General features: G+C 42.3%; 1 protein-coding gene across 1 annotated transcript in view; it reads left to right on the top strand.

The window, feature by feature from the left end:
- The first annotated feature begins 2524 nt into the window (after positions 1-2524).
- The window catches only part of cavin1b (caveolae associated protein 1b), a 58299-nt gene continuing 33769 nt past the window's right edge, over positions 2525-27054 (top strand). Inside the window, exon 1 of the mRNA XM_072561521.1 lies at positions 2525-3333. Coding sequence (XP_072417622.1) covers positions 2914-3333 — 420 coding nt within the window. The 5' untranslated portion in view covers positions 2525-2913. The remainder of the gene's footprint in view (positions 3334-27054) is intronic.

Here is a 27054-nt window from a genome sequence, read left to right as displayed (position 1 = left end):
CCGGAATGAATTTTGTTCGAGACTGGTTCTGGAATTAGTGATACAGCCATGCTGGTATCAATCTCCATTAGACTGGGTAACCATTTAACCAGATGTTTATTTTGATTTGGTTCTGATTTGGAAGTTGCTAAGCAATTGGACTATTCCAAGCCAGATTAGGTGGATGTTTCAGAGCGGGCACTCTCCTGGATACCGCCCTATGAGTTCTCTTACTCAATTCAGGCTGAGGGCACTCATTTGTTGTCTCGAGTTCACATACCAGCAGCAACTACAATGACTAGCCAGTCCAGATCCTGAAGAAAATGTTAACCATTTGGCCATGGCTTGACTTTGTTTTGGGGTTTTTCTGTGGGTTGACTAAAGAGTCTCTATGTTCAGATATGTCCTGAGTAAGGCGATGCAATTTCCTTCACTCAAGTGGTGCTCCCCCAGCTCTGTTGGCCTGGCGAGGGTGTCCACTTCAATCGGCATACCCTGTAACTCATATGCTCCATTTGCTCCATTTTCTAATGATATAGCCAGTTGCTGGGCCTGTTTGAAGTCCAGTTGGGCTTCAGCAATGGGTGCTTTTGTATGGCTACATCATTCATCCCACATACCAGCCAGTTTCTCAGCATATCATTAAGGTTTAAGTAAATCCACATGCCTCTGCCAGCCATTTTAACCTAGTTAAAAATCCTGATACAGATTCTCCTTGTTATCAAATTGCCAAATAAAACTGATAGCGCATCGGAATTAGAAGACGCTTGGGGTCATAATATTCCTTAACTAAATCTATCAACTCTTGAAAGGTTTTAGTATCTGGTGCCTCAGGAAATGTTTGGCTCCTAATAACCGAAAAAGCTGCGGGTCCACAAGCTGTCAGGAGAATTACTTGTTTCATCTGTCTCAATGTCCTTTGCCCGGAAAAAATAATGCAATCTTTCTACATACTGGGCCCAGCCTTCATTGGCAGGATTGAACGAAGCTTCCCAAATAACAGCATCTTGCCAGAAATGCTATCCCCAATTCAATGATGACTATTACAAGTGAATTTCCTTGGGAGCATTTTTTTTCTCTTGTCTGAAGTAACTCCACAGAAATCGTATCCCATCACCAAGTCACCCTTACGCGTGCATAGTACTTGACACTGGTCTGACTACCTCAGATCCAGCTTTCAAAGTCAACAGAACCTCTGTTTGCATCTGTCAGCCAGGGCTCCCTGATTGGACCATGTTAACAGTCCCAGTCAGGGAACTCATATTCTATGAGATCCACCTGGCTGACCTCATTACAATCACCACACCAACATTACTAAGTCTTGAGAAACCATATCCCCAGCTCCAAATTGCCCTCTTTTCATCTAGTTGGTGATGATATCCAACAGTCTGGTGATGGGCCTTGTGTTTTGAACTCTGTTATACCAAAGGATCTGAGTGGATAGCCAGAGGACTGAGAAATTGAGTTCTTACTATCCCATGCATTATTTGTTGGCCCGCAGGCTAAGATGGTGGCTGCTGGTCTCAGATTTTCCATTGCATTCTGCTTTGCATTCCTATCTCCCAATGGAAGAGCTGGGATCTGCTCGGGAGTGGCGGGGTTACGTTAAGGGACAGGTTCACCAAGATCAGGCCCAGGGAAGCTTTCATTGATGCAGCTCATCCTGGATGCAGTTCAACTGCTAATTAAACTGGGAACAGGAATACTGACCCCCAGAACATTGCTCATTGTTAGTCAAGAATTTAAGATCCATTTGGAATATAGATAATGGATGAAGATTTACTTTTTTTGAGGAGAAGAGGAATGGGCATGATTTTTAGGATTAAGTAGCTTAAAATATGCTTTGATATCGCTCCTAAATGGCTATTTCCCAGCAGAAGACAGAACCGTGGACCAGCGAGATTGAGTCCCTTCAGGACGAGGAAGAGAAACAGACGAAACAAAATAGGAAAAATGATTATGAGTTTACTAATTGGAAGGCACTTGGCTAGTATTTGAAAAAAATGAACCATGCCATGATCTTCATAACGAATAAATCATCACATGGAGAAAACAATCCCATGTTATTCCTTCTCCATTATTCTGCCTAAATCCTTTACTACCCAAAGAGTTCCCCTTATGAACAGACATTGGCTCATAGCCCCATTTTGTATGATTCCCCTTTCATGGGCTGATCCTTTAAAAAGACAATCTTTCAGAAAAGTGTTTACAGCTAGTTCAAGCCTATTCCATTTGTAGAATGTTACCCAGACGTGGAGTTTAACCAATCCATAGAGAAACACAGATAGCAGCAAGAACTAAATATAGGGCTATACCCATTCTGAAGGAAATTGGTTCAAGGTTGCAGTAAAGAATGGATCGGATGTTAACTGTGACTGGATTAACCAGCGGCTTGGGGACTCTACTAAAATCCAGCTTTCTTTACAAACAAAAACTGCTTAGGCAAGTACATTGCTGACAATGGAAATTCAGCTGTCTCTTTGTATGTGTGGGTATATGTAGCTCAGTTGTGCAGCAATCTGTTTCAAAGCTGCATTTATCTATTAGGAATTCTACAAAATACAGAGCCCTGCTCTGTGTACATTCCTGACTAAGATCTGGAATATTTTATGTTCGCAGTGTGCATTCCTCATTAGATGTGCCCGTGCCTGTATTGAAAGTCTTCAACTCCTACCCAACTATTCTAATAATTTAAGGAGGGTCTGACGTACACTTTAGCAGTCTTGTTCTGCACAGCTAGGTGGAGTTAGCTGATGTCCTTTTAAGCTTGCAAATTCTTTTTGGACACTTCTTGAGCAGCTGTGCAACTGGAGTGAAAGCAAACACATATGCTCTCATCTCTCTCTCTCTTTCTCTTCACTCACTGGCTTACGTCCCAGCACAACGAGCCTGAGCTCAGTTGGTATTTTTAATCCCAGTTTGACATTTCTAACCATGGCAGACTCCATGCAGACTGAAGAGCAGGAGAGTCCTGAGGTTCCCGAGCCACAGGAGCAAGATGAAACCACCCCGAAACAAGAGCCCCAGTTCAATGGGGTCCTGGTACTCAGCCTCCTGGACAAAGTGATGGGCATGGTTGACAAGATCCAAACCAGCCAGCAGCAGCTGGAGCAGCGGCATCTGGAGATGGAAACCGCCGTGTACCACATCCAGAACGAGCTGAGCAAGCTGACCAAGTCACACGCCAACGCCAGCAATAGCGTGGACAAGATGCTCGAAAAGATTCGGAAAGTCAATGTCAACGTGAAGACCATCAAGTACAGTATGGAGAAGCAAGGCGCGCAGATCAAAAAACTCGAGGCGAATGAAGCCACGCTACTGAAACGGAATAACTTCAAAGTAATGATTTACCAGGTAAGCCTCCCACTGAAGTGAACAATGTGTGTGACAGAGCAATAGTGATATTTGGGTGATCAGGGTTCAGTTTGTGGATCTACACATGCTGAATTAATCAGGTGAAAAATTAACACACAAGGCGCAGGAAACCAATTCTTTTTAACTGATCTCTAACTTCTTGATTTTTATCAAAACTGATGCCAATAGAAATTCACTGAGGAGCAGGAGGGAATGGTGTGAGACTGCTTGTTGGTTGGAGTAACTGTATATGTTAGAAGATTGATCAATGAGCTACGTGCAATGACAATTACATGAGCTATTTATGCAGTGCACAGCTAACAATGTGGCTCCAATCCTTTTATACACAAAAATATCTTAGTCGTGTGCATCATCAGACAGTTCAAATCGTGCTAACTTGAGTACACAGAGCAGTGACCAGGTTATGAAGTGGATGGTATCGTCCGATCATTAGGTAGCAGAGATACTGTCATCACAGATTTCTGTTTTCACCACTTTATGACATTACTGGACACTGCCCTAGCATGAAATTGTCCCATTTCACTGCACATCATGAACATTGTGCTTAGAGGGAATCTCCTCCAATATGTCACAGCAACTTCATTCTGCTCTGTGATCCTGCATGTGTGTCAGTCCTTGGCACTGAAGCAAGATAACCACTAGCTGCAGGCATTCTTGTGACATTCTTCCCAAGCAGCCCAAAGCAAATGGGAAAGCACAGCCAATGCAGGCGAATTACTGAAAAATGAAGCTTCACAGAAAAGCAGAGGTTCGCTCCCGGGGTTTTGTCAAGTTTGTCAGTATCACTGAAAATTCATGCAATTGAAAGTCTGCTGCTGAAACCTGGCAATAAGCTGTAACCCATTCCACCTACATGTGGCATGAGTTGGGTTGGGTGCAATATAAAAGACAAAACAAAAGGAATCCAGCAACATTGAAAATAGATGTGTAAAACTGTTGTCCACACTTGATTCTCAGCAAATCTAAAGCACCCCTTTGAGGAGCAGTTAACTTCAGGAAATAGAAATCCCCCTCTAACTCTTGGAGTAGTGGACATTAAATTGAATGGAAATACAGCTCATTAGAAAGACAAGCTGGACTCTGGGTTTTATATGTGGGGGCGTTGAATATGAAAGGAAAGAATTGTTAAATTTGTGCAAGGCATTAGTTAAGGCACAGATGGGGTATTGTGTGTGATTCTGCACACCCTATTGTAACGGAACTCCATGGAAAGGGTGTGGTAAAGATCCATTTATGAATGATCGCAGAAATTAAACATTTTCAATCAAAAGGCAACCTTGTAAAATCAGGCTTGTTCCAGAAAGATTAAAGGAGAAAGAAACAAAAAAAAGCTTTTAAAATAACAAATTTTTGGAAGCCAAAAATTGAATAAAATGATTTGCATTTATATCGTGCCTTTCATTACCACTTACATCTCACATCACTTCACAGCCGAATGCAGTACTTTCTTGAAAGTGTACTGCACTGTCATGATGAAAATGAAATGTAATGAAAAGAATGTAACGCGATGAAAGATTTTCGTCGCTATTTAACAAATCTGTAACATGGGAAACAGTTAAATTTACCACGGGAGGAAAGAGGGAGCTAAGAGGAAGCTTTTTCTCATGAAGGATTGTTACAGATAGATTTTAATGTATCATCAAAAATCAATTGCATTTACGCATCAAGCAATATTAAGTTTTTTAAAATTTAAGAGAATATAAGTATATTCAGAAAGGACGGGGAATAGGATTAAGAAAGACTGAGGATGGCCTCTTTCTGTGTTGATTTTGATGATTTGTTTACTGTTATATCATTTATCAAAAAAGACAAGACACTTTGAGACATGGCTTTCACATTTCAGATGTCTCATCTTGTACAAATGTCTGTGCCAATATGTTTTATAAAGGATAGAAAAAAAGTTATTTACTGCTAGATAGAACCAACCATTCACCAGCACCTATCAATCAACAGAGAAATCCACCAGTCATTGAAATCTTTTAAATGATCTCAGAGCGTCCCAACAGTAACGGTCCTCACTCTGACCCGAGGATTCCCCTATTTGAGTAAAGTGCAATAATCCAGTTCTGCTGTAATTTGATGATAGATGTTTCCACTAGTAGATGAGTCTAAAACCATAATCTCTGTGGATAAGATAATCACTAATAAACCCAAGAAAATATATGGAAAGAAGCACTTTATTCATAGAGCAACAATTATGTCAAATATGCTACCACAAGAAGTGGTTGAGGCAGTTATATTCATTTAAGCAGAAGCTAGCAAAGGATACAGGAGGAGAAAGTAAGAGAAGAATGAGTTAAAGAGTTAAGATAACGTGGGAGAGTGTTCTTCTGGAATATTAGCAATGCCATCGCGCTGTAGGGCTAAATGGTCTGTTTCTGTGTAGCTCTATGTACCGTACAATCCTCAAGCTACATTTGAGTCTTGTGGAGCGTTTCACTGTGAGAGAATATAACAACTTTCAGCTTGTTCTGACTGAGCCAGTAACCAACCGTATGCAATCTGTTTGTGATATAGCTAAACTGCTTAGAAAGATCAGAAAAGTCACAAATAACAGCATGATTGGATTTTAAAAATTGAGAAAAATAGTATCCTCATGAATGTGTCTTTTTCAGCAATAAAATCGATCTTGGTCGTTCTTATTTTTTTGACTTGATACTCTTAAAGTTTCTTCAGAGCTTTCTTCAATTCAAAAGAGGTGTTGGAACATTTTCAGAAATCCATAAAAACCATATGTTGGACTGGTTTCTGAAAGCTGTATACAGCTGGTCCCCATTTCAGTTATGGCTCTATCTTGTTGTGAGGCTGTAAATGACTGCAGGGTCTAGAATTTCTTCAAATCCTTACAACGCATCTGAAAACATTCTTGGCTCCTGACAAAAATATTAGGCTGAAAGTGAAGTGAATTTTATCAGTTACATTTGCGTACTAGTGTAAATGGGTTTGCTTCAGATTTCTTTGCATAAGAAAAGATTCTGTTCCTCTGCGTGACAATAGACTCAAGGGATTAATATCATGCTCCTGAGAAAAGTATGTGCTGGAGTTGGAAGCAGGAGCAAGGCTGAAGCCAACAGGACCAATGCCAGACACCCCCCTTCAAAAGCACCAAAACTGTTCCCCTTAAGGTACCCGAAAGGGGCAGCACAGTGGCTGACAGCGCCAGGGACCTGGGATCAATTCCAGCCTCGGGCATCTGTCTGTGTGGAGTTTGTATGTTCTCCCTGTGTCTGTGTGGGTTTCCTCTGGGTGCTCCAGTTCTCTCCCACAATCCAACAAGATGTGCAGGTTAGGTGAATTGGCCATGCTAAATTGCCCCTAGTGTAGGCTATTAGTCAGGAGTAAATATAGGATAGGGGAAATGGGTGTGAGTAGGTTATTCTTCAGAGGGTTAGTGTGGACTTGTTGGGCTGAAGGGCCTGTTTCCACACTGTAGGATTCTAATTCTAAAATCTTACTAAAGGCATTAATTCAAATGATTCCTATATTGAACATATTCATTGGCTTAAATGTCCCACCCCAAGTTAGTGGTAAAGAAAGAAAATGTGCTACTTTTGCAGGGCATTTTCTACATTAGTTGACTAAGTCATGGGTGGCACTGTGGTTAGCACTGCTGCCTCTAAGTGCCTCGGACCTGGGTTCGATTCCAGCCTCTAATGACTGTCTGTTTGCACCTTCTCCCTGTGTCTGCGTGGGTTTTCTCCAAGTGCTCTGGTTTCCTCCCCCAGTCCAAAGGTGTGCAGATTCGGTGGAATAGCTCTGCTAAATTGCCCTGTAATGTTCAGAGATGTGCAGGCTAGGTGGTTAGCCATGGGAAAAGTGGGATTACAGAGATTGGGTGTGTGGCTGGGTCTGGATGAGATGCTCTTTGGTGCAGATTAGATGGGCTGAATGGCCTCTTTCCTCAATGTAGGGATTCTATGAAATTAAAACTAGATTAGCGCTCATATACCTGGGGAATCGAGGAGTACAGGGGACCAGCAAGAAGGTAGAAGATCGGCTTATTGAATAATGAGGCAGTCTGATTGGGTGGATGGTCCACTGCTGCTCCTATTTCTTATGCTTCTGCCACGCAGATAGCAACTCCTGAAGCACATTGAATATCACTGCCATAGCTGTGCTGTGGAAGCTATCTTGATAGTTTCGCCTACTTTAAAGCTTGGAGCAACACTGAGTTTGCTCAGGCACTTACGCACTGAACTTTCGATGGCCTTATGTCAACTGGTGGGAGATTGAAATCCAGTCTTTCATCTGCAGAAGAGTTGCTAATCAAATATCTAATTGACCTATTATTGATACTGAGGTATAGGTTTGCCACTGGAGATGGATTTGTTCCCATTTGATCTTGAAAACCAATGTTACAAAGGATTGGACGGTCCAGACTGTTGAGGCTTCACTGAGAAAATATGTGGTTATTGTTGGTTAATCTCTAAAAGTGTCAACAGTGAGATAGTGAAGAGCTCCAAGCCATGGACTTTGACAACTTGTGGCCATGTGCTTATTTCAGGGGTAGGGTGCCCCAGCAGGAGAAAATGTAAAGGAAATGTATTGACAGTACAGATCTGCATGTATTATTCCTTGAAAGGAAATTTTGATAACATTCAAAAGGGGTTTGGACACATATAGCGCTTATCATAAATATCCTATTCTTTGTGTAAGGCTCTTGGTTTCATTTCCCAACACTGGATTCACAATGAATTATCTAGCCTCCTCCTGTGTAATCCTGAGCTGGCCATGTAAACCAGTGAGAGGGTAACACGAGTGTTGATCACCCCACCTTCCCCTGTGTTTGCTCTCCCACCAGAGCAGTGCTTTAGTTCTGCTAAGAGCTTTACTTACTTCAAAGGAGATCACAATCGGTGTGGAATTCTTCATGGAGATCCATCACCAAACAAAATCTAGCGGTCTTATTGGTTTTAAAATGTCCAGAGAATGACCAATGCAGTGGGTCAATGATAACATTCAATTAGTTTTCCGAATGACTTCCTGTACGTGCTTACAAACCTCTTGGAGATCCAGACGCCTCTCAGAGCTCTGCAATCCCTCAACATTTAGATAATACATTTGATTTGCAAAATTCAAATTTATTTTTCAGAAAACAACCCATAGGAATCCCATGGCCAAATGTCTGTAAAATGCAAACAAGACTTGTATTAATAATTCCATAAGCTGATGACGTTCTAAGATCTTTACATTCAATGAAGTACTTTTGCCCTTTAGTTACTGTTCGACTGTTACACAGTGTAAAATAACAGATAATATGTAGCTGAGAGGATGACATTTATATATGGACAGTCTGTGCTGCACTCTGAATGATAGTGGGTGAGTTGTCCTTTATACTTCCCACCCCACTCTCTTTTTTCTTTGAAGTCAGTGGAGAGAAAGTTAAATCAGAGATAATGTATAAAAGATCATAGATTATTGCCAGAGATGACTCATACCTCCCAGACACCTTTAATATTAGAAAAACTTTTCACTGCAAATAAAAGTAAAGTCACCATAGTCTCACTTTCTCATGAGAGAAACAGATATAAATAGAATCAATTGGTGGTGATGTTAACCTAAGGTTCAACAAGCCTCAAGTGATAGATCAGGTTGAGAAGATGGGACCTTCGTGGTGACCTCAACTGGTATGGGCATTGATCCTATGTAATTGGTGTCTCTTAACATCATAAACCAGTCATTCAGCACTGAGCCAACCAACCTCCTTATCTGAATCTGCAACCCACATATGAATCCAACAAAGGCTAACAAAATTAATTTTCAATCAGATGTTTCCCCTACATACTTACGTCAATGTATTTAAAATGCAACAATGCAGCTTGACTAATGTCACAATCTTCTTGATTTCAAATGTAGATGTTCCCTTTAACTTTTATTTTCCATTCAAATATACATATTATGAATATAATGTCTATTTCAATTGTAACATAATTTACCACTTCGGAGAAAGTCAGGGTACATTTATTGCACAGTGCTTGTGGGAGAACTGTATCAATTGATACACCCACTTTTAAACTTCATTTCAAATTGATTATACTTTCTTTGTCGCTCTGTGCTGAATTCATTCACTTTCGTCCACTGTTATGTACAAATGCTCTGCTTTTTGTGAATATTTGGTTTACAGTTCAATAATGATACTTGAAATTGGATTTACTTCAGAGCGTTGGCTTGTCAGCCCCATCTTGCTCAATGCAGGATTTGTCTGAACCTGGTGCTCTCAAAGCTTGTCCGCGCGCATTTGCTCAAACGGTAACACTTTAATTGTTTTATATTATTATCCAGACACAATTAATAATTTACCAAGTTCTCCAGTTTAGTTTTCATGCATCTTTCAACAAAATTTGATGTCTTAATGCTAAAAAACTGAATCATAAGATAATTACACAACTATGGTTAACTGTAAATCATAGCTTTTAGAGGGCCATTAGTCTCTGAGTTGAATGAGATGCGTTCATTTGTGTTAGTGTGTACATATTCATTGAGTTGTTTGTGTCTGTTGTTTGTGTGTTGGATTCTGCCTATGTACAAGTTGGACAGTTGTATTCTGTCTGTGTGAGTTGGAGTCTGTCTGTGCGTGCGTGGGGGATTCTGTTGATGTATTTGGATTCTGTGTGTATGCTGGATTCTGTCTGTATGACTTGGAGTCTATCTGTGTATGTGTGTTGGAATCCATCAATGTTTGCTGAATTTTGCCTGTGAGAGTTAGATTGAGTGTGCATGTTTTAGATTCTTTATGTGCGCATACATGTTAGATTCACACACAATCTTACGTCCACTCACAATCCAACCTAACTCTATGTGTGTTTTCAGTATTTTCTGCTCTTGTAGCTGCTTTCCAATGGAAGAAAATCATTCTCTGTGCCTAAAGTTCCTGAAGTTTGTGAGAAATCATATCGATGTTACTGATGACTCAAAACTTGATGGGAATGCAAGTTGGGAGGAGGATGAAAAGCAGCATCAAAGGAATGCACTCAGATATAGCAGTGAGAAAGAATATGCAGTTGGCATATAATGTGGAAAACATGTGAAGTTATCCACTTTTGTCGAAAAAGAAATTGGAAAGCAAAGTATTTTTTAAATACTGAGAGATTAGAAAATGATGATATCCGAAGGGACCTAGATATAATTTTTCATAAGTTGCTGAAAGCTAACATGCAGGTGCAAGAAGAAATTAGGGAGGCAAATGGTATGTTGGCCGTATTCCAAGAAGGTTTCAGGACAGCAGCAAAGAGGTCTTGCTAAAGTTGTATTGACTATTGTGGAGACACATTGGGTACACTATATCTAGTTTGCTCCCCTTAACTAAGAAACATGTACTTGCCACAAAGGGAGTTCACCCACAGTTCACTAAATCTGATTCCTTCGATGGCAGAGTTCTGCTATGAGAGAAATTGAGAAAACTGGGCCTATATTCTCTGACTCTAGAAGGATGAGATGTGGTCTCACGTGAGTATACAAAAATGTTACAGGGCTTGACAGATTCAATGTAAGAAGTTATGTTTCCCCTCAGTTTAGAACCAGCCTGAAATAGGAGGTAGGCCTATTTCGGAGGAGTTTTTTCACTCTGAATATAATAAATCTTTGGGATTATAATCATTGAGTATAATCAAGTCAGAGATTGATGGATTTTGAGATCATAATGATGGCAAGGAATATGGGCATAATGTGAGAGATTAGGGTCATGGGGGAAGATTTGCTATGATCCAGTTGAGTGGCATAGCAGGCTTGATGGGTCAAATGGCCTTCTCCTTTCCTTTATTCCTGTGTTTCCACACGAGCTAGCTTTAGGAATGCCTCCTGAAAAACTGGCAAGAATGTATCTATACAGCATATTCCATGACCATTGGACATTTCCTTACAATGCAGTGCTTTTGAAGTGCAGGTACTGTTGTAATGAAGGAAATACAATTAATGCACAGCAAGGTCCCACCAACAGCAATGTGATCATAACCAGATAATCTGTTTTATGTGATATTGATTGAGGGATAAATATTGGCCAGAACACTAGGGTGAATACCCCTGATCTTCAAAATAGGATCTTTGACATTCACCTGAGAGAACAGCCTAAGCCTTGTCTTATCATCTAGTTACGACAATACCAAAAGGATGTGGATGCTTTGGAGAGAGTGCAGAGAAGGTTTACAAGGATGTTGCCTGGTATGGAAGGTGCTAGCTATGAAGAGACTTTGAGTAGGTTAGGATTGTTTTCATTAGGAAAAAGGAGACGTGGGGGGGGGGGAGGGGGATGGGGGGTGGGGGGCTGCAGGATTGAGGTCTACAAAATCATGAAGGATATAGAAAGGGTGGATTGAAATAAGCTTTATCCCAGGGTGAGGGATTCAATAATGAGAGGTCACGTGTTCAAGATGAGAGTGAAAAGTTTAAGGGCGATACACACAGAAAGTACTTTATACAGAGGTTGGTAGGTGCCTGGAACGCGTTGCCAGCAGAGGTAATAGAGGCAGGCATGGTAGATTCATTTAAGGAGCATTTGGACTGATGCATGAGTAGGTGGGAAGCAGACGGATACAGATGTTTAGGAATTGGGCGATAGGTTTAGACAGTGGTTTTGGATCGGTTCAGGCTTGGAGGGCTGAAGGGCCTGTTCCTGGGCTGTAAATTTTCTTTGTTCTTTGTTCTCATCTCTTCCGACAGAAGGAACCTCTGCCAATGCAGCATTCCCTCAGTGTCACTTTACACTTTTGTGTTTAATTCCTGGAGAGGGACTTGATGGATTTTAGGTTAGATGTTTTCACCTATGTAGTAACAGTAAAGACATTTCAAAATTAATTAATTTTTTGAGTACATGGAGATGATTCAACAGAATAAGGCATTATATAAGTGTAGTTAGAAATTACCATATCTGGAAGAGATATGAAGGGCTGGGAATGTACTGCTGGGCCTGAGATAAAGGATCACATTAAGGAAAGAAAATGATTGGTTAGCTCTTGCAACAGGCCTGCACAGTGACTGTAGTCTTTAGCTCTGAGAAAATGCAATGAAAGCTTGTCTTCCTTGTCAGAACACTTTGATTTAGAAAAAAGATAAATGTCAGGCTGAGCAGATTTACCCTGAATGGAGCTGTGGTTTTAAAAAAGTTTCTGCCTATGGTCAGTGAGATTATAACCAGTGAACATGTCAAGATTGTTTCAGGGTCTTTTTTAATATAGTTTGCTTTTATTCTTTCTCAGGTTTTGCAGTCTCTATAGGTTCTCCCTATTTGTCCTTAAGAAGGTGATGATGATTTGCCTCCTTGAACCACTGCACTCCATCCAATGTAGCATACACCCATAGTGTTTTTAAGAAGGGAGCTCTAGGACTTTAACCCAGTGAAAGAACAGGAGAAAGTGAGGACTGCAGATGCTGGAGATCAGAGCTGAAAAATGTGTTGCTGGAAAAGCGCAGCAGGTAAGGCAGCCGGAGAGGGGGTGGGGGCGGAGAGGTCGGGAAGAAAATTGCAGGTCAAGAAGGCGGTGCTGAGTCCGAGGGTTGGGACTGAGATAAAGTGGGGAAGGGGAAATGAGGAAACTGGAGAAATCTGCATTCAGGACCGTGTCGAGGTTTGCAGAGATGAATTCGGTGGGGCAGGAGCAGGCTGAGACAATGGGTCGGCCGGGGCAGTCGGGTTTGTGGATTTTGGGCAGGAGGTAGAAACGGGTGGTGCGGGGTTGTAGGACTATGAGGTTGGAGGCGGTGGATGGGAGATCCATTCCCCACCTTTTCCTCTGCTACATCCCCACTCCCTGCACTGTCACAGAGTGTCCCCACCCACTGCTGCACTGTCACAGAGTGTCCCCACTCCCTGCGTGTGTGTGTGTGAGTGTGTGTGTGTGTGAGAGTGTGTGTGTGAGAGCCTTGTGGTCACCAGCCATGATTGAATGGCAGAGCAGACTTGATGGGCTGAATGGCCTAATTTCTGCTCCTATGTCTAATGGTCTTTTAGTCAGGCAGCATTGTGGAGATGGAAAAAGAACTCATGGGAGAGAGCTTGTTGAAGCCAGTAGAAGTCTTTTCAGTTGATTGGTACAAAATAGTCCAGATCAAAAAAACGCCTGGATAATCCAGACATAACACCAATTCACATTTTAAATTCCAATGCATCATTCTCACTCACTTACTCTGTACATGGATCTCCATCCAAGCATAATAGGTCACAGCAAATTATGTAAACACTTACCAGGATTCAGCTGCAATCTGACCTCCAAAGTTTGATCGCAATGCAGGGTGGAGCCCAGTGTTTTTCTCCTGCAGATAGTGTGAGTAATGTACATTCTTAACAAAGAAAGCCTGTAATTCTAAGCTGCTTGTTCAATCTTTATTGGGCTCCATGGCTATTCTCAGGTGCACACTGACTTTAGGGCAGTCAGCTTGCTCATGTGTCAAACCCTGTCAATCTTCAATGTTCCAACTTAAAATTTGGCATTATCCTTCGGTCGCCTTGTAATGGGGATCCATTGGCAGAACAGACCATGCAGTTTATATCTTTGATCATAAATCTTAGGTCTTGTATTTTGGCAGATTCCATTTTATAAAAGTCCCACTCCACAGACCCGAGCACAACACCCTGTGCTGTACTGAAAGAGAACTGCCCTGGCAGGGATTCTGGTTTTCAGAGAGACATTAAACGAAGTTTGCTCTCTAAATGACTTTACAAAAAAATTTCACAATAGTACTGTTCCAAAGGAGAGCAAGGGAGGTCTCCAGGTGTCCTGGTCAACATGTAACAACTGACATGGACCAACCAACAACTGGGGGACTATCACTGGCCAAAGTTTACTTAGGTGCAGGAAATTCCTCCTCCAGGACTTTTGTTTCCCTGGCCCCCAATGGCACATCTTCACCATGGACATCCAGTCCCTATACACCTCCATCTGCCATGATGAGGGCCTCCAAGCCCCTTGTTTCTTCCTCTTCTGGCATCCCCACCAGTACCCCTCAACTGGCACTCTCATTCGATTGGCTGAACTGGTCCTCAACCTCAATAATTTCACCTTCGAATCTTCCAACTTCCTCCAGACAAAAGGGGTTGCCATAGGCACCCACATGGGCCCCAGCTTTGCCTGTCTCTTTGTTAGTTACATAGAACAATTCATCTCCCACAGTTATGCCGGAACCATTCCTTACCTTTTCCTCCACTACATTGATGACTGTATTGGCACCACCTCGTGCTTCCACAAGGAGGCTGAACAGTTCATTAACTTCACCAACACATTCCACCATGACCTTAAGTTCACCTGGACCATCTCCGACACCTCCCACCCCTTCCTGGACCTCTCCATCTCCAACACCAGTGACCGACTCAACACAGACATCTTCTACAAACTCACCGACTCCCACAGCTACCTGGACTACACCTCCACCCACCTTGCATCCTGTAAAAATGCTCTCCCTAATCCTTAATTCCTCTGTCTCTGCCACATCTGCTCTCAGGAAGACCGGTTCCACCACAGAACACACCAGTTGGGCTCCTTCTTCAAAGACCACAATTTCTCCTTCCATGTGGTTGATGATGCCCTCCATTGCATCTCATCCACTTCCTGCACCTCTGCCCTCGAACCACACCTTTCCAACCTCCTGGTCCTCACCTTCCACCCCACAACCTCCATATACAGCACATCTTTCGCCATTTCTGCCACCTACAAACGGACCGTACCACCAGAGATGTATTTCCCTCCCTTCCCCTATCTGCTTTCCGTAAAGACCAGTTCCTCCGCGACTCTCTTGTCAGGCCCATGCCCCCCACCAACTCACCCTCTCCTCCCAGCACCTTCCCCTGCCAGCGTAGGAATTGCAAAACCTGCATCCACACCTCCTCCCTCACCTCCATCCAAGGCTCCAAAGCAGCCTTCCACATCCTTCAGAGTTTTACCTGCACATTCACACATGTCATTTACTGTATTTGTTGCTCCTGATGCGGTCTCCTCTACTCTGGGGAGACAGGACGCCTACTTGCAGAATGCTTCAGAGAACATCTCTGGGACACCCACACCAACCAACCCCAAAGCCCAATGGCTGAACACTTTAACTTCTCCTCTTACTCCGCCGAGGACATGCAGGTCTTGGGCCTCCTCCATAGCCACATCCTCACCACCCGATGCCTGGAGGAAGAATGCCTTATATTCTGCCTTGGGACCCTCCAACCCCATGGCATGAATGTGGATATCACCAGTTCCCTCATTTCCCCTCCACCTACTTTATCACAGTTCCAACCTTCCAACTTAGCACTGCCCTCATGAACTGTCCCACCTGTCCATCTTCCTTCCCACCCATCTGCTCCACCCTCCTCTCTGACCTATCACCATTACCCCCACCTCCATCTACCTATCGCACTCTTAGCTACTTTCCCCCCGAGTCTCACCCCCTTCCCATTTATCTCTCCACCCCCTCGGCTCACAAGCCCCATCCCCAATGAAAGGCTCTTGCCTAAAATGTTGATTCTCCTGCTCCTCGGAAGCTGCCTGACCTGCTGTGCTTTTCCAGCACCCCACTCCCGACTCTGACCTCCAGCATCTGCAGTCCTCACTCTCTCTTAGGTGCAGGAAAGCCAGTCAAAATTCCCACTTCCAAAGATTATTTAATGACTTCCTGCTGGAATGTAGATGCGAGGAATTTCCTTAGAATCTCACTGGAAGTCAAACTAAAAACTCTTTACAAATGACAGAAACCCAGAATATCCCAGGCCCGAACCCCAACCAGTTCTAAGTTAACCAATTAACATTTTGGACTCCACCAGTGTCCTCCAGACACATGGGGTTGGATTGTGGGGTATTGTTCCCCTAGCCAATGGAGAAGGTGGTAAGCCTGCCTGCCTGATAGGAATATTGCATTTGGTACAATCTTTATTTTTTCAGAGCTGGACCTCCACCTCCAACTGGGGGAAAGGTCCACCCTTCGAGAACTGCTGGCCTCCGCCAGCAGTTCCTGAGTCAAGTGGTGGCCAATTATGGGACTACAGGCAGTGCCCGAAGGAAAAAGATTAATGGAGCCCAGCATTAACGGTAAATCTAGGATGTTAGAAGGGTCTGGCTGGTCCAACCCACATTCCTGATGAAGAGCTTATGCTCAAAACATCAACTTTCTTCCTCCTTGGACGTTGCCTGCCCAGCTGTGCTTTTCCAGCACCACAGTTTTTGATTCTGATCTCCAGCACCTGCAGTCCTCTCTTTCTCCCAGCCCTATGGGAGGTGAAATGGGTAGGGGGTGTAATCGGTTTGAGAAACTGGAAATGTGGGGTCACGGGTTAAATTGGGGTACATGATTACTTCTGGTGGGCACATGGCAATGCCCAAGGAAGACTTCCAAGTTCAGCCCATGCAGTGAAAGCTGCTGGGCTGTCCCCTTTGCCTCCATCTTCCCTTGCTGCATGCTAAATAGCAGCAGAGATAGAATAAGTGGCCATTAAAAATCTCAATAGACCTAAAGGCAGGTAGGCTTCCTGATGCCATCCCCACCCACTGCTGGGGGGAGAGACTGGGGAGGGCAGAATGGCAGATGCTTTACTGTGCAAGCTCTTTCACCACCTGCAATTTCACTGCCGGTGAACCATTCAATCAAACCCATGATTGAGTGAGGGAGCGGCAACAAATCTTTTGTTCCAGTTCTGTAAGTTTCCATTGACCATGTGATTTTATTTTTGTTTCAGCTCTTCCCTCACTCGCCCTGCCCCCAGGGGCTGTCCAACCTGATTAGAGTTTGGTTTTAAAAGAGTAGAAAGGGAAATTGATGGTAGCACTCTGTCCCAACCATCAGATGTTAGCGGCTGACTTTGCAGCACATACAACGTTTTGCACCTTCTCATACCCCTCAACTCTCCCCAAAACACAAGTCTCCAGTTGCAATGTCTTCCTGACCTTCTTGCTGATTGTAGCCTGAGTGAGGATCTACGTTCTATCCTTCCCTATGACTGACTGAATCCAGACTTGGGAGAGAAAAGACTTGCAGCATTTCCCCATTTCCTGAGAATTGACTTCAAGTTGAATGAAGGGAAATAAAGTGCAGTGAGAGCTTTGGACTGGGTTCCCTCAGTTACTAAGGCTTGGCTGGGAACGTGGTGACTAAATTTTTCTCAAGGGTGCATATTTACACTAAATATTTTCCTTGCACTGATTTGGAAGCTTTATTTAAAGCATAATTAAACTGCAATTATTGACATATAATTGTTAATTATAGTGGAAAAAATGTTAAAGACCTAAATAACTAAAACTGAATTCCCAGTGTTGTTGGAAACCATGTTTCATATAGATGAGGGGAAATTCATGATGGTCTATGTCAGGCAAGAAGTGGGGCTACTGTCACTGGATTAGTAATCCAAAAGTCTGAGCTCTTGCTCTAGGGACCTGAACACACACAAGGTGAAGGAACAGAAATTAAGGGCAAATAGGGATGGGTACTTGCCAGTGAACCCCTTATCTCATGAAAAAGAAACTAATTTGGTTAATATTTGAACATCTCAGATCACAGACTCCATCCCAAGTGTCCAGCACCATTTTCCAATGTTCCTTTACACACACAGCTCTATCCCATTGCCCAGCAGCCTTCCATTTTCATCAGCTCATTGCATTTTCCCACCAAAACATTTCCCTCATCATTTTCTTACAGATCTTTGAAGATTTAGTTGGATGTAATCAATCTGATGTGTGTTCATACACGGTCAGGAAATGGTATTTCCCCCTTTCCAGTGATAGTTCGGCAAAGTATTAATTTTCCCCTTCACAGACTTGCACCTCGCGATACAGCAAACATTGAGACTTGGCACTTGACATAGATTTTTGGGGTAATGCCTGAGAAAATGAGAGAATCCTCCTCTTGTATTTTCTTTGGACATGGTGCAGGAATCCTTTAAGGGATTCCATAGCCAACAAATGTTGCCTCTGGTCCCAAAACCAAAGCAACAGTTAAGCTCTTGTTTTCCAGCTATGTGGCTCTATCATTCATCAGGCCCTCCCTCCTCAGTGGAAATGTGTATGACTAATAAATCCCAGAGCCAACCCATTGCGTGGATTCACTTACAGCTGCAGATCTCATCCAACAGCAGTCTATTTGTAGCCTGGCTCAAGCTCAAGTGAATCACTGGGGGCTGACAGATGGTATTTGCTGCTCATGTGAAAATTAATATCAACAGGAATTTGGGCCTTGCTTATTTCTGCAAGGATAGATCTAAGTATTGGGGGGAAAAGTGACTTTGAAAACAAATATGTAAACATAACTGTGCAGGTGTTGCAGCACATAATGCTGCATGTTTTGAAAAGGAAGTACATGAATCACACCCAACTTGCATTGTCTTATTGAAAACAATGGGTGAAAGAGAAACCGCTGGCCAGTCAGCAAACTGGCTGATACGTGCAGTGTGATTTCCTATACCGAGACAGTTTACTTCTGGTCGCCATAGCACTGTGGCACAGTTAATGTTCCAAGCTGTGGAAAACCCATACTGATTAAAAGCTAAACAATCAATTCCTCTGTGGAGCAAATTGAGTTTTCCAGTAGAGCACTCGCCTGTTCCTGATATTGTTCTTTTCGGGAATGTGCCTTTCCACTCTTGCTAATTGAGAGAATGTTTTTGTACTTTGAAAGAAGACACTTCTCTGTTCTACTCAGCTTAGCGTTTGAAATAGAAGATGATCGCTAAAGCAAAGATAAATGTTATTAAGGAAATGTCAAAGTTTGCCTGAGAAAAGTCTGTGGACACTGTGAATTAAGATGGTTTGTCAATTTCTTCTCTTCACACATAAAGAGGCCATGAATTGGCCACGTGTCCAGTTATATTAACTAGGACACTTTGTACTTGCCAAAATAGATGTCTTCAGTCTAGACACAAAATGTGGCTTTGGTTCAATGTTGGTGAAAACGTTGTGTCAATTTTTAGGATAGTGTTAACACTAAGGCATAATGCCAAGGCCCCTTTATGAAGGCAACAAACCGTATGAACTGGGCATTTCAAAGCTTCTTCTATTGGCTAACATAAATTTCAAACAGTACTAATAAAATTGAGGTGGAGTTGTCAAAAATGTGCCAGAACTTTTCCAAAAAGCCAAACACACCATTTTCAAAAGATAAATGGTGATGGGTTGCACCCCATACAGGGAATAATGGTTGCCATGGCAATGTGAACTTTTTATATGCATGTTGTAGCCTGGAACTATCAATAAGGTAAAAGCTCCAAATATCAACAGAAATACATCCCAAGGGAAAAGAAGCATGGTACAGGGAGGATGAGGCAATCATAGCTGACTAGGGAAGTCAGGGATAGCTAAAACCAAAAGTCAAAGCATATAAAGTAACGAAGAGCAGTGGGAAATCAGAGGATTGGGAAGATTACAAAGACCAACAGAGAGCAACAAAAACGGAATTAAGGAGGGAGAAGATTAAATATGAGGGTAGGCTAGCTAGTAATATAAAGGAAGACTGTAGGAGTCTCTTTAGATATATAAAGGGCAAAAGAGAGGCAAAAGTGGACATTGGGTCACTGGAAAATGACACAGGAGCGATAGTTGTGGGGAACAAAGAAATGGATGAGGAACTGAATAATTACTTCAGATCAGTCTTCACAGTGGAAGATACAAATAAACTCCCAAAACTTCAAGGGAGTGAGGGGCCAGAGTTGAGTTGAAAAAACTGAATGCCCTGAAGGTGGATAAATCACCTGGACCAGATGGACTACACCCCAGAGTTCTAAGAGAGATCATTGAAGAGATAGTGAAGGCATTAGTGGTAATCTTTCAAGAATCACTAGAATTAGGGAGGCTCCCAGAGGACTGGAAAATCAGTAACATAACAACCCTGTTTAAAAAGGGAGTAAGGCAGAAGATGAAAAATTACAGACCAATTAGCCTAATCTTGGTTGTGGGTAAGATCCTGGAATCCATCATGAAGGATGAGATTTCTGAATACTTGGAAGTGTATGGTAAAATAGGGCAGAGTCAGCATGGTTTCATCAAGGGGAGGTCATGGCTGACAAATCTGCTAGAATTCTTTGAGAAAGTAAAGAGCAGATTAGACTAAGGAGAGCCAATGGATGTTATCTACCTGGACTTCAAGATGGCCTTTGACTAGGTGCTGCAGAGGAGGCCACTGAGTAAGATAAGGGCCCATGGTGTTAGAGGCAAGGTGCTAGCACAGCAAGAAGCTTGGCTATCTGGCAGGAAGCAGAGAGTGGGGATAAAAGGGTCCTTCTCAGGATGGCAGCTGGTGACAAGTAGTGTTCCTCAGGGTTCAGTGTTGGGACCACAACTTTTCACTTTATACATTAACAATCTAGATGAAGGAACTGAGGGCATTCTGCCTTGGTTTGCAGATGGTACAAAGATAGGTAGAGGTACAGGTAGCACTAAGGAGGTGGGGAAGCTGCAGAAGGATTTGGATAGATTAGGAGAGTGGGCAAAGAAGTGGCAGATGGAGTACAACATGGGGAAGTGTAAGGTCATGCAACTTGGTAGGAAGCATGGACTATTTTCTAATCGGGGAGAAAACTCAGAAATCTGGAGTGCAAAGAGACTTGGGAGTTCTAGTCCAAGATTCTCTCAAGGTAAACTTGTAGGTTGAGTCAGTAGTTAGGGAGACAAATGCAATGATGGTATTTATTTTGAGAGGATTAGATTAGATTAGTTACAGTGTGGAAACAGGCCCTCCGGCCCAACAAGTCCACACCGACCCGCCGAAATACAAACCACCCAGACCCATTCCCCTACATTTACCCCTTCGCCTAACACTATAGGCAATTTAGCATGGCTAATTCACCTGACCTGCACGTTTTTGGACTGTGGGAGGAAACCGGAGCACCCGGAGGAAACCCACGCAGACACGGGGAGAATGTGCAAACTCCACACAGTCAGTCGCCTGTGGCGGGAATTGAACCCAGGTCTCTGGCGCTGTGAGGCAGCAGTGCTAACCACTGTGCCGCCCATATAAAAACAGGGATGTACTTCTGAGGCTCAAAAAGGCTCTGGTCAGACAACATATGGAGTATTATGCACAGTTATGGGCCCCATATTATCAGGATGGATGTAGAATAGTCCTCCCGCACCACGAGGGATATGTTCAAAGATGTACTACCGAAGCCCAAAACCATGGATAAGAGTGAACCCATTCATTTAAATGGGCGATTTGCCTTCCCAGCAGCCCCTGGTCCCCGGTTCGGGAATGTTCCATGTGATATGGTCAGACCGCGGAAAACAATTCCGCAGATATGGTGGTTGTCCTGTACTGGCCCTGGAGCTTGTTCAGAGGAGATTCACAAGAATGATGCCAGGAATGAACAGCCTAATATATGAGGAATGCTTGAGGACTTTGGGTCTAAACTCAACGGAGTTTAGAAGGATGAGGGGGATCTAATTAAACTTACAGGATAGTGAATGGCCTGGACAGAGTGGATGTTGGGAAGACATTTCCATTGATAGGAGAGACTAGGACCCAAAGGCATAGCCTTAGAGTAAAGGGAAGGCCTTTTCGAACAGAGATAAAGAGAAACTTCTTCAGCCAGTGAGTGGTGAATCTATGGAATTCACTGCCACAGAAGGCTGTGGAGGTCAGGTCTTTGAGTATATTCAAGATGGAGACAGATAGGTTCTTGAGTATCCAGGAAATCAAGAGTTATGGGGAGAAAGTGGGAGAATAGGTTTGAGAAACCTTGAGCCATGCTTGAATGGCAGACCAGACTCAATGGGCTAAATTGCCTAATTTCTGCTCCTATGTCTTATGGTCTTATGTTCTTTCCGTCACATGGTTGAGCAGGAATCTCTCTAGTTCTTACTGCTTGCCATTAGTCTGTATTGGAAGGATTTACAGTTGATACTCAAACTCTTTGGCAGGGTTATGAACACACTTTCTTTAGCTATTCAGTGCTGGGTTGGGGTTTAGGCATATTTATTTCTTTGTTACTTGTGAGAGATTGACCTGGGTCAGAGAACCTAATTTCTATATGGAATTCAGCACCCCTTCCATCTCCATAGCATAATCCCATATACGAGTTTACATGATACATGCTTTCCAGTGTAATGTACATCAGACATCTGTACCAATGTTGTGCTAGACCTTCTAGCAGGATATCACTATCAATTCTGCCACAGTCTGCATTAATTGGTCACACTAATTTTATAAGAATTGATCTTATATGATGCAAATATCCCAAGGGACCTCACGTGTTCCAAATGGGAATAATCTTCAGCAAACATTTTGTTTTCCAGGGGAGGAGAAAAATTGACAATAATATACTGAAAATTGGGAAAGACAAACAGACTTTCAGCTTCCCTGTATGGATAACAGAAGGGAGTACATCCATTTATATGGCCTTTTTCATGTTCACTGTCAAGTTCAAAAGAAATAATGCTATTTTTGCTTCAAACTGGAGAAAACAGATAATATATCTCATAACAGATATCATAATCCCTCTGATTTTATGGGAATTATGGAAGTGTTCTAATGCAACAAACAAAACTATTTCTCAGATGCAAATTCTCAGTTCTTTTAGCCTCATTGTAGTTTCTTGCATCCTTCAGTTAGTTCATTGTTCACAATTTGAGTATCACTCATACCTCACTACAATTAAATCACATTTCCATTTGGTTTATTTCCCTATATTTTGTAACATAATCATTAATATTCCCCAGAATGTATTTGCCTGACTGGGAGCAGGTGGCTTAGGGATATTGTCCCGAAATTATTAATCCTGAGACCTTGCTATGGAAAATGCCTTTTTGTTTCTTAAACATTAAACCATAAAATAGTGCACTATAATTGCAATCTAGTAGGGTGGCACAGTGGTTAGCATTGCTGCCTCAGCAGTGTGAGGGACCTGAGTTTGATTCCTGCCTTGGGCTGCTGCCTGTATGGAGTTTAATTAGATTCCCTACAGCATGGAAACAAGTCCACAGTGATCCTCTTAAGAGTGACCCATTCCTATACCCTATATTTACCCCTGACTAATGCACCTAACACTATGGGCAATTTAGCATGGAAAATTCAGCTGGCCTGTGCATTTTTGGATTGTGGGAGGAAAAGGGAGAGGTGAATCACCTGTGGTTGATTTGATTATATCTGAAAAGCAAATTGTCTCTCACAGTGATTTCAACATCATGCAGCAGCAGAAAGATGACAGAGCAGCAAAATTGCTTAGCCTGCCTACAAGGACAACATGACATATTTATATTTTTTATCAATTACGAGTGACTGAGTTAAATTGTGTAAATTGAGGTTTATACGAAGTATTGTTCCACCTATTCACTTTCTTTAAAGCAAAGTTTGATCATTCATACCTCACCTCTTCACACTAAATCCACTTTTCTGAACTTGAGAAACGAACATGTGGGTTTACACTATTCAGTTCACAAAACAAAGAGTCTATTTCTTATAGTTCCCTTGGGTCCTTTTATCAGATTGTGCAGTGAAGGTAAACTGCGGTTTGAAACAGACACTGTATTCTCTTCCGGGAGAACACTGAATCCGAAATCCATTGTAGATCTGAAATATGCAGCAATAATTAATATTAAAAAATAAATACTGCAACCAAAGAAAGTGGAACGAATGGAGAATGTCAAGCTGCTGGGAGTGATCATCCACAACAAGCTTTCTTGGACTCTTCATGTGCACACACAGGTTACAAAGGCCCATCAAAATCACTTCTTCCTCAGGCAGCTGAGGAAATTTGAAATGACGGTGAATACTTGTGCCAACTTTTATAGGTGCACCATCGAGTACATTCTGTCTAGATGTATCACTACCTGGTAGGGCAACTGTGCCATTCAAGATCGGAGACGATTACAGTGAGTGGTGAACTTGACCTGGACAATCACAAAGGCCAACCTTCCATCTACAGAATCCATCTACCAGGCCTGCTGTCAAGGAAAGGCCGCCAACATTCTCAAAGATCCATCCCACCCTGGCAATGTTTTTCTACAACCTCTACCATCGGGGAGAATGTACAGAAGCCTGAACACACACACACCAGCCGGTTTCAAAATAGTTTCTACCCTACTGTTGTTAGAAACTAACATTCGCCTGTACCTGTGTTTTTGTTTTTGCTGCTGTTTACCTATTATTTACTTAACTATGTGATTTGTCTGTGTTGCTCGCAAGACAAAGCTTTTCACTGTGCCTCAGTACACTTGACAATAAATTCAATTCAATTCAATTCAATGATTGAACCCATCAAAATGGCTGACTATATTAATAAATGTTTGCCTGAAAGGAATCCTCTTACTTAGAACAGTTTAATTTCACAGCCAAATTAATAAGCAAATACTATTTGTGAATATGATACCTTCTTGTTAAGTTGCCTCAGATAGTTTTTCCACTTTGCATCAAGTTGAAGGGTGGGGAGGGACTGGGGCAGAATTTGTGGGTTATGGTTTGGATTCTGATACTTGTTTTGCTGAGGAAAGAAATTAACTGAAGACCGTAACAACACTGAGTTTGGGAAACTCTCTGTTGCCCAGTTTGTACTTATAGCCATTTCTAGTTTGTTCACTCAAATGTCAGTCAGCTGGGCAATCTTAGAGTTGGGAAAATAACCATTTTCAGATGTTTTAAGGACCACAAAAGCCATTTCATTTGGGGAAACAAATTGACAAAAACTCATGTGTTCAACAGAAGATAATGAACAATCTGAAGCAAAACAAGAGTCATTGTTTGATAATAAAATGAATTAAAATCTCTGCTGTGATGCTCTACCTGCAGAAATAGCACAAATACCTTTTTTTTCCATTAATGGCTTAAAAATTGATATTTGTTCAATTTAATACAATATACTTGCAACATCAAAATATCTTTTGAAGGGAAGAAATTATTCATCAATTTTTTATATATATGTGTATCATTATATATATTGAAAAATAAGATATGAAGGCATTCTGGAAATTATTTTTGTAGTTACATTTATTGTAAATATACTTAAAATTATTACTTATCAGATATGAGTCATCCTCTACAATCACCATTGATTTTCCTAAACAGGTTAATGCAAGCTTACCAGACGCTGGTGAGTTGCCAATATATTTGGCTTAAATGGTTGTTGCTAGATGTGGAAGTGGTTAATGCACTGACAGAGAATACTCTGCCTGATAGCTTACTGGAATGCTTCAGGTTTATTTTTGTGCAGTCGTGTCATGGGTACAGAAATGGAGGATAGCATACGGTAAGTGACTGAGGTTCTTTCACACAATAAAAAGAATGACTGGAGTTTACTGTCATTCACAAGATATTCAGTTATTCTGTCAGGACAGAACTCCAGGAAAAAATCTCAGGTGCTGCCTTCTGGGAAAAAAAGCTTTCCATGCCATTGCTATTCAATTATCTTTTCACAAAATATTAGATTACTATCCATCAGCTTGGGATGCTGGAATTCAAACCCTTGCTTGTCATATTGATGGGTCTGTCAGACTTGCAGATAGCACAGTAAGAGGAAAAGGAGCTTACAAGGAAGAGCACTAGACTGTCAGAGACCATGGTTCACAGTTGCTGTATGCAAAGGTAAATTTACTCACCATAATCCCAATGGGCTGCTCTCAATAAGAACTGGCGGTGACTTAACCCAAGGGTCATTACTGCTCAGGCAAGGTTCCTTCACGGTAACCTCAGCTAGTAAAGAAATTGAACCCAACATAGGGACAAATTACAGCAGACGATGGAATGTGTACTGAAAACAAAAAATGCTGGAAATCACAGTGGGTCAGGCAGCATCCGTGGAAAAAGAGCATGCTAACATTTCGAATCCAACTACTCTCAGTGTGCTGCAGTGCTCCAGGGAATCACAGCGCAAACTGAGGGAACAACATCTCATCTTCAGACTATGCACTTATAACCTTCTGGACTTAATATTGAGTTCAGCACCTTCAGATTGTGAGCCCATTCCCATTCCTTCCCTTTCTTTACTTGTTACATTCTCTGTCCCCATGTCCTCTCTCCCTCTACTGTTGCATAAACGCTGTCCCCACCACATTTCATGTCAGCTCTGATGAAGAGTCATCTAGACTTGAAATATTAGCTTGCTCTCTCTCCAAGTATGCCATCCAATCCATTGTGATTTCCAGCAATTTTTGTTTTCAGAAATTGCATCCATGCTGTGGCCTCATTCTGCATTATGAACCAGCTGTCCAGCCAACTAAGCTAACCAATCCCTATTGCTTTACTTGTTGCATGCACAGCTCAGAGTACAGACTCTGCGAGGAGATGGGAGAAGGACAGTGAGGGAGAGATACAATGGTATTGTCCATGCCTCAATCATAACTGAACCATTTCAATGAGCAATATCCCAGGTCGCCCTCAGAATAATGCCATGTAGCATTCACTTTTTTGGGTGCCTCCTAAGCTTCCAATATTGTGCCTGAAATTCTGGCTTGTCACCTTTCCCATATCTATTCACATATATTTCACAGGAAAGATCATTTATGACACTGAACGACATAGGGTCGGATGATGTGGAGTCTGTGTGGGTGGAATTGAGAAACCACAAATGCAAAAAAAACCATAATGGGAGTTCTGTACAGACCTCCTAACAGTGGTCAGGACCAGGGGCGCAATATGTACCAGGATATAGAAAAGGCATGTCAGAAAGGCAAGGTCATGATGATCATGGGGGACTTCAATATGCAGGTGGACTGGGTAAATAATGTAGCCAGTGGATCCAATGAAAAGGAATTCATGGAATGCTTACAGGATGGCTTTTTGGAACAGCTTGTCATGGAGCCCACAAGGGAACAGGCTATTCTG

Source organism: Chiloscyllium punctatum, chromosome 42, assembly GCF_047496795.1.
Source record: "Chiloscyllium punctatum isolate Juve2018m chromosome 42, sChiPun1.3, whole genome shotgun sequence".
In the NCBI taxonomy this organism is placed as follows: domain Eukaryota; kingdom Metazoa; phylum Chordata; class Chondrichthyes; order Orectolobiformes; family Hemiscylliidae; genus Chiloscyllium; species Chiloscyllium punctatum.
Note: the sequence above shows the minus strand (reverse complement) of the source record. Positions and strands in the feature narration are given on the sequence as shown.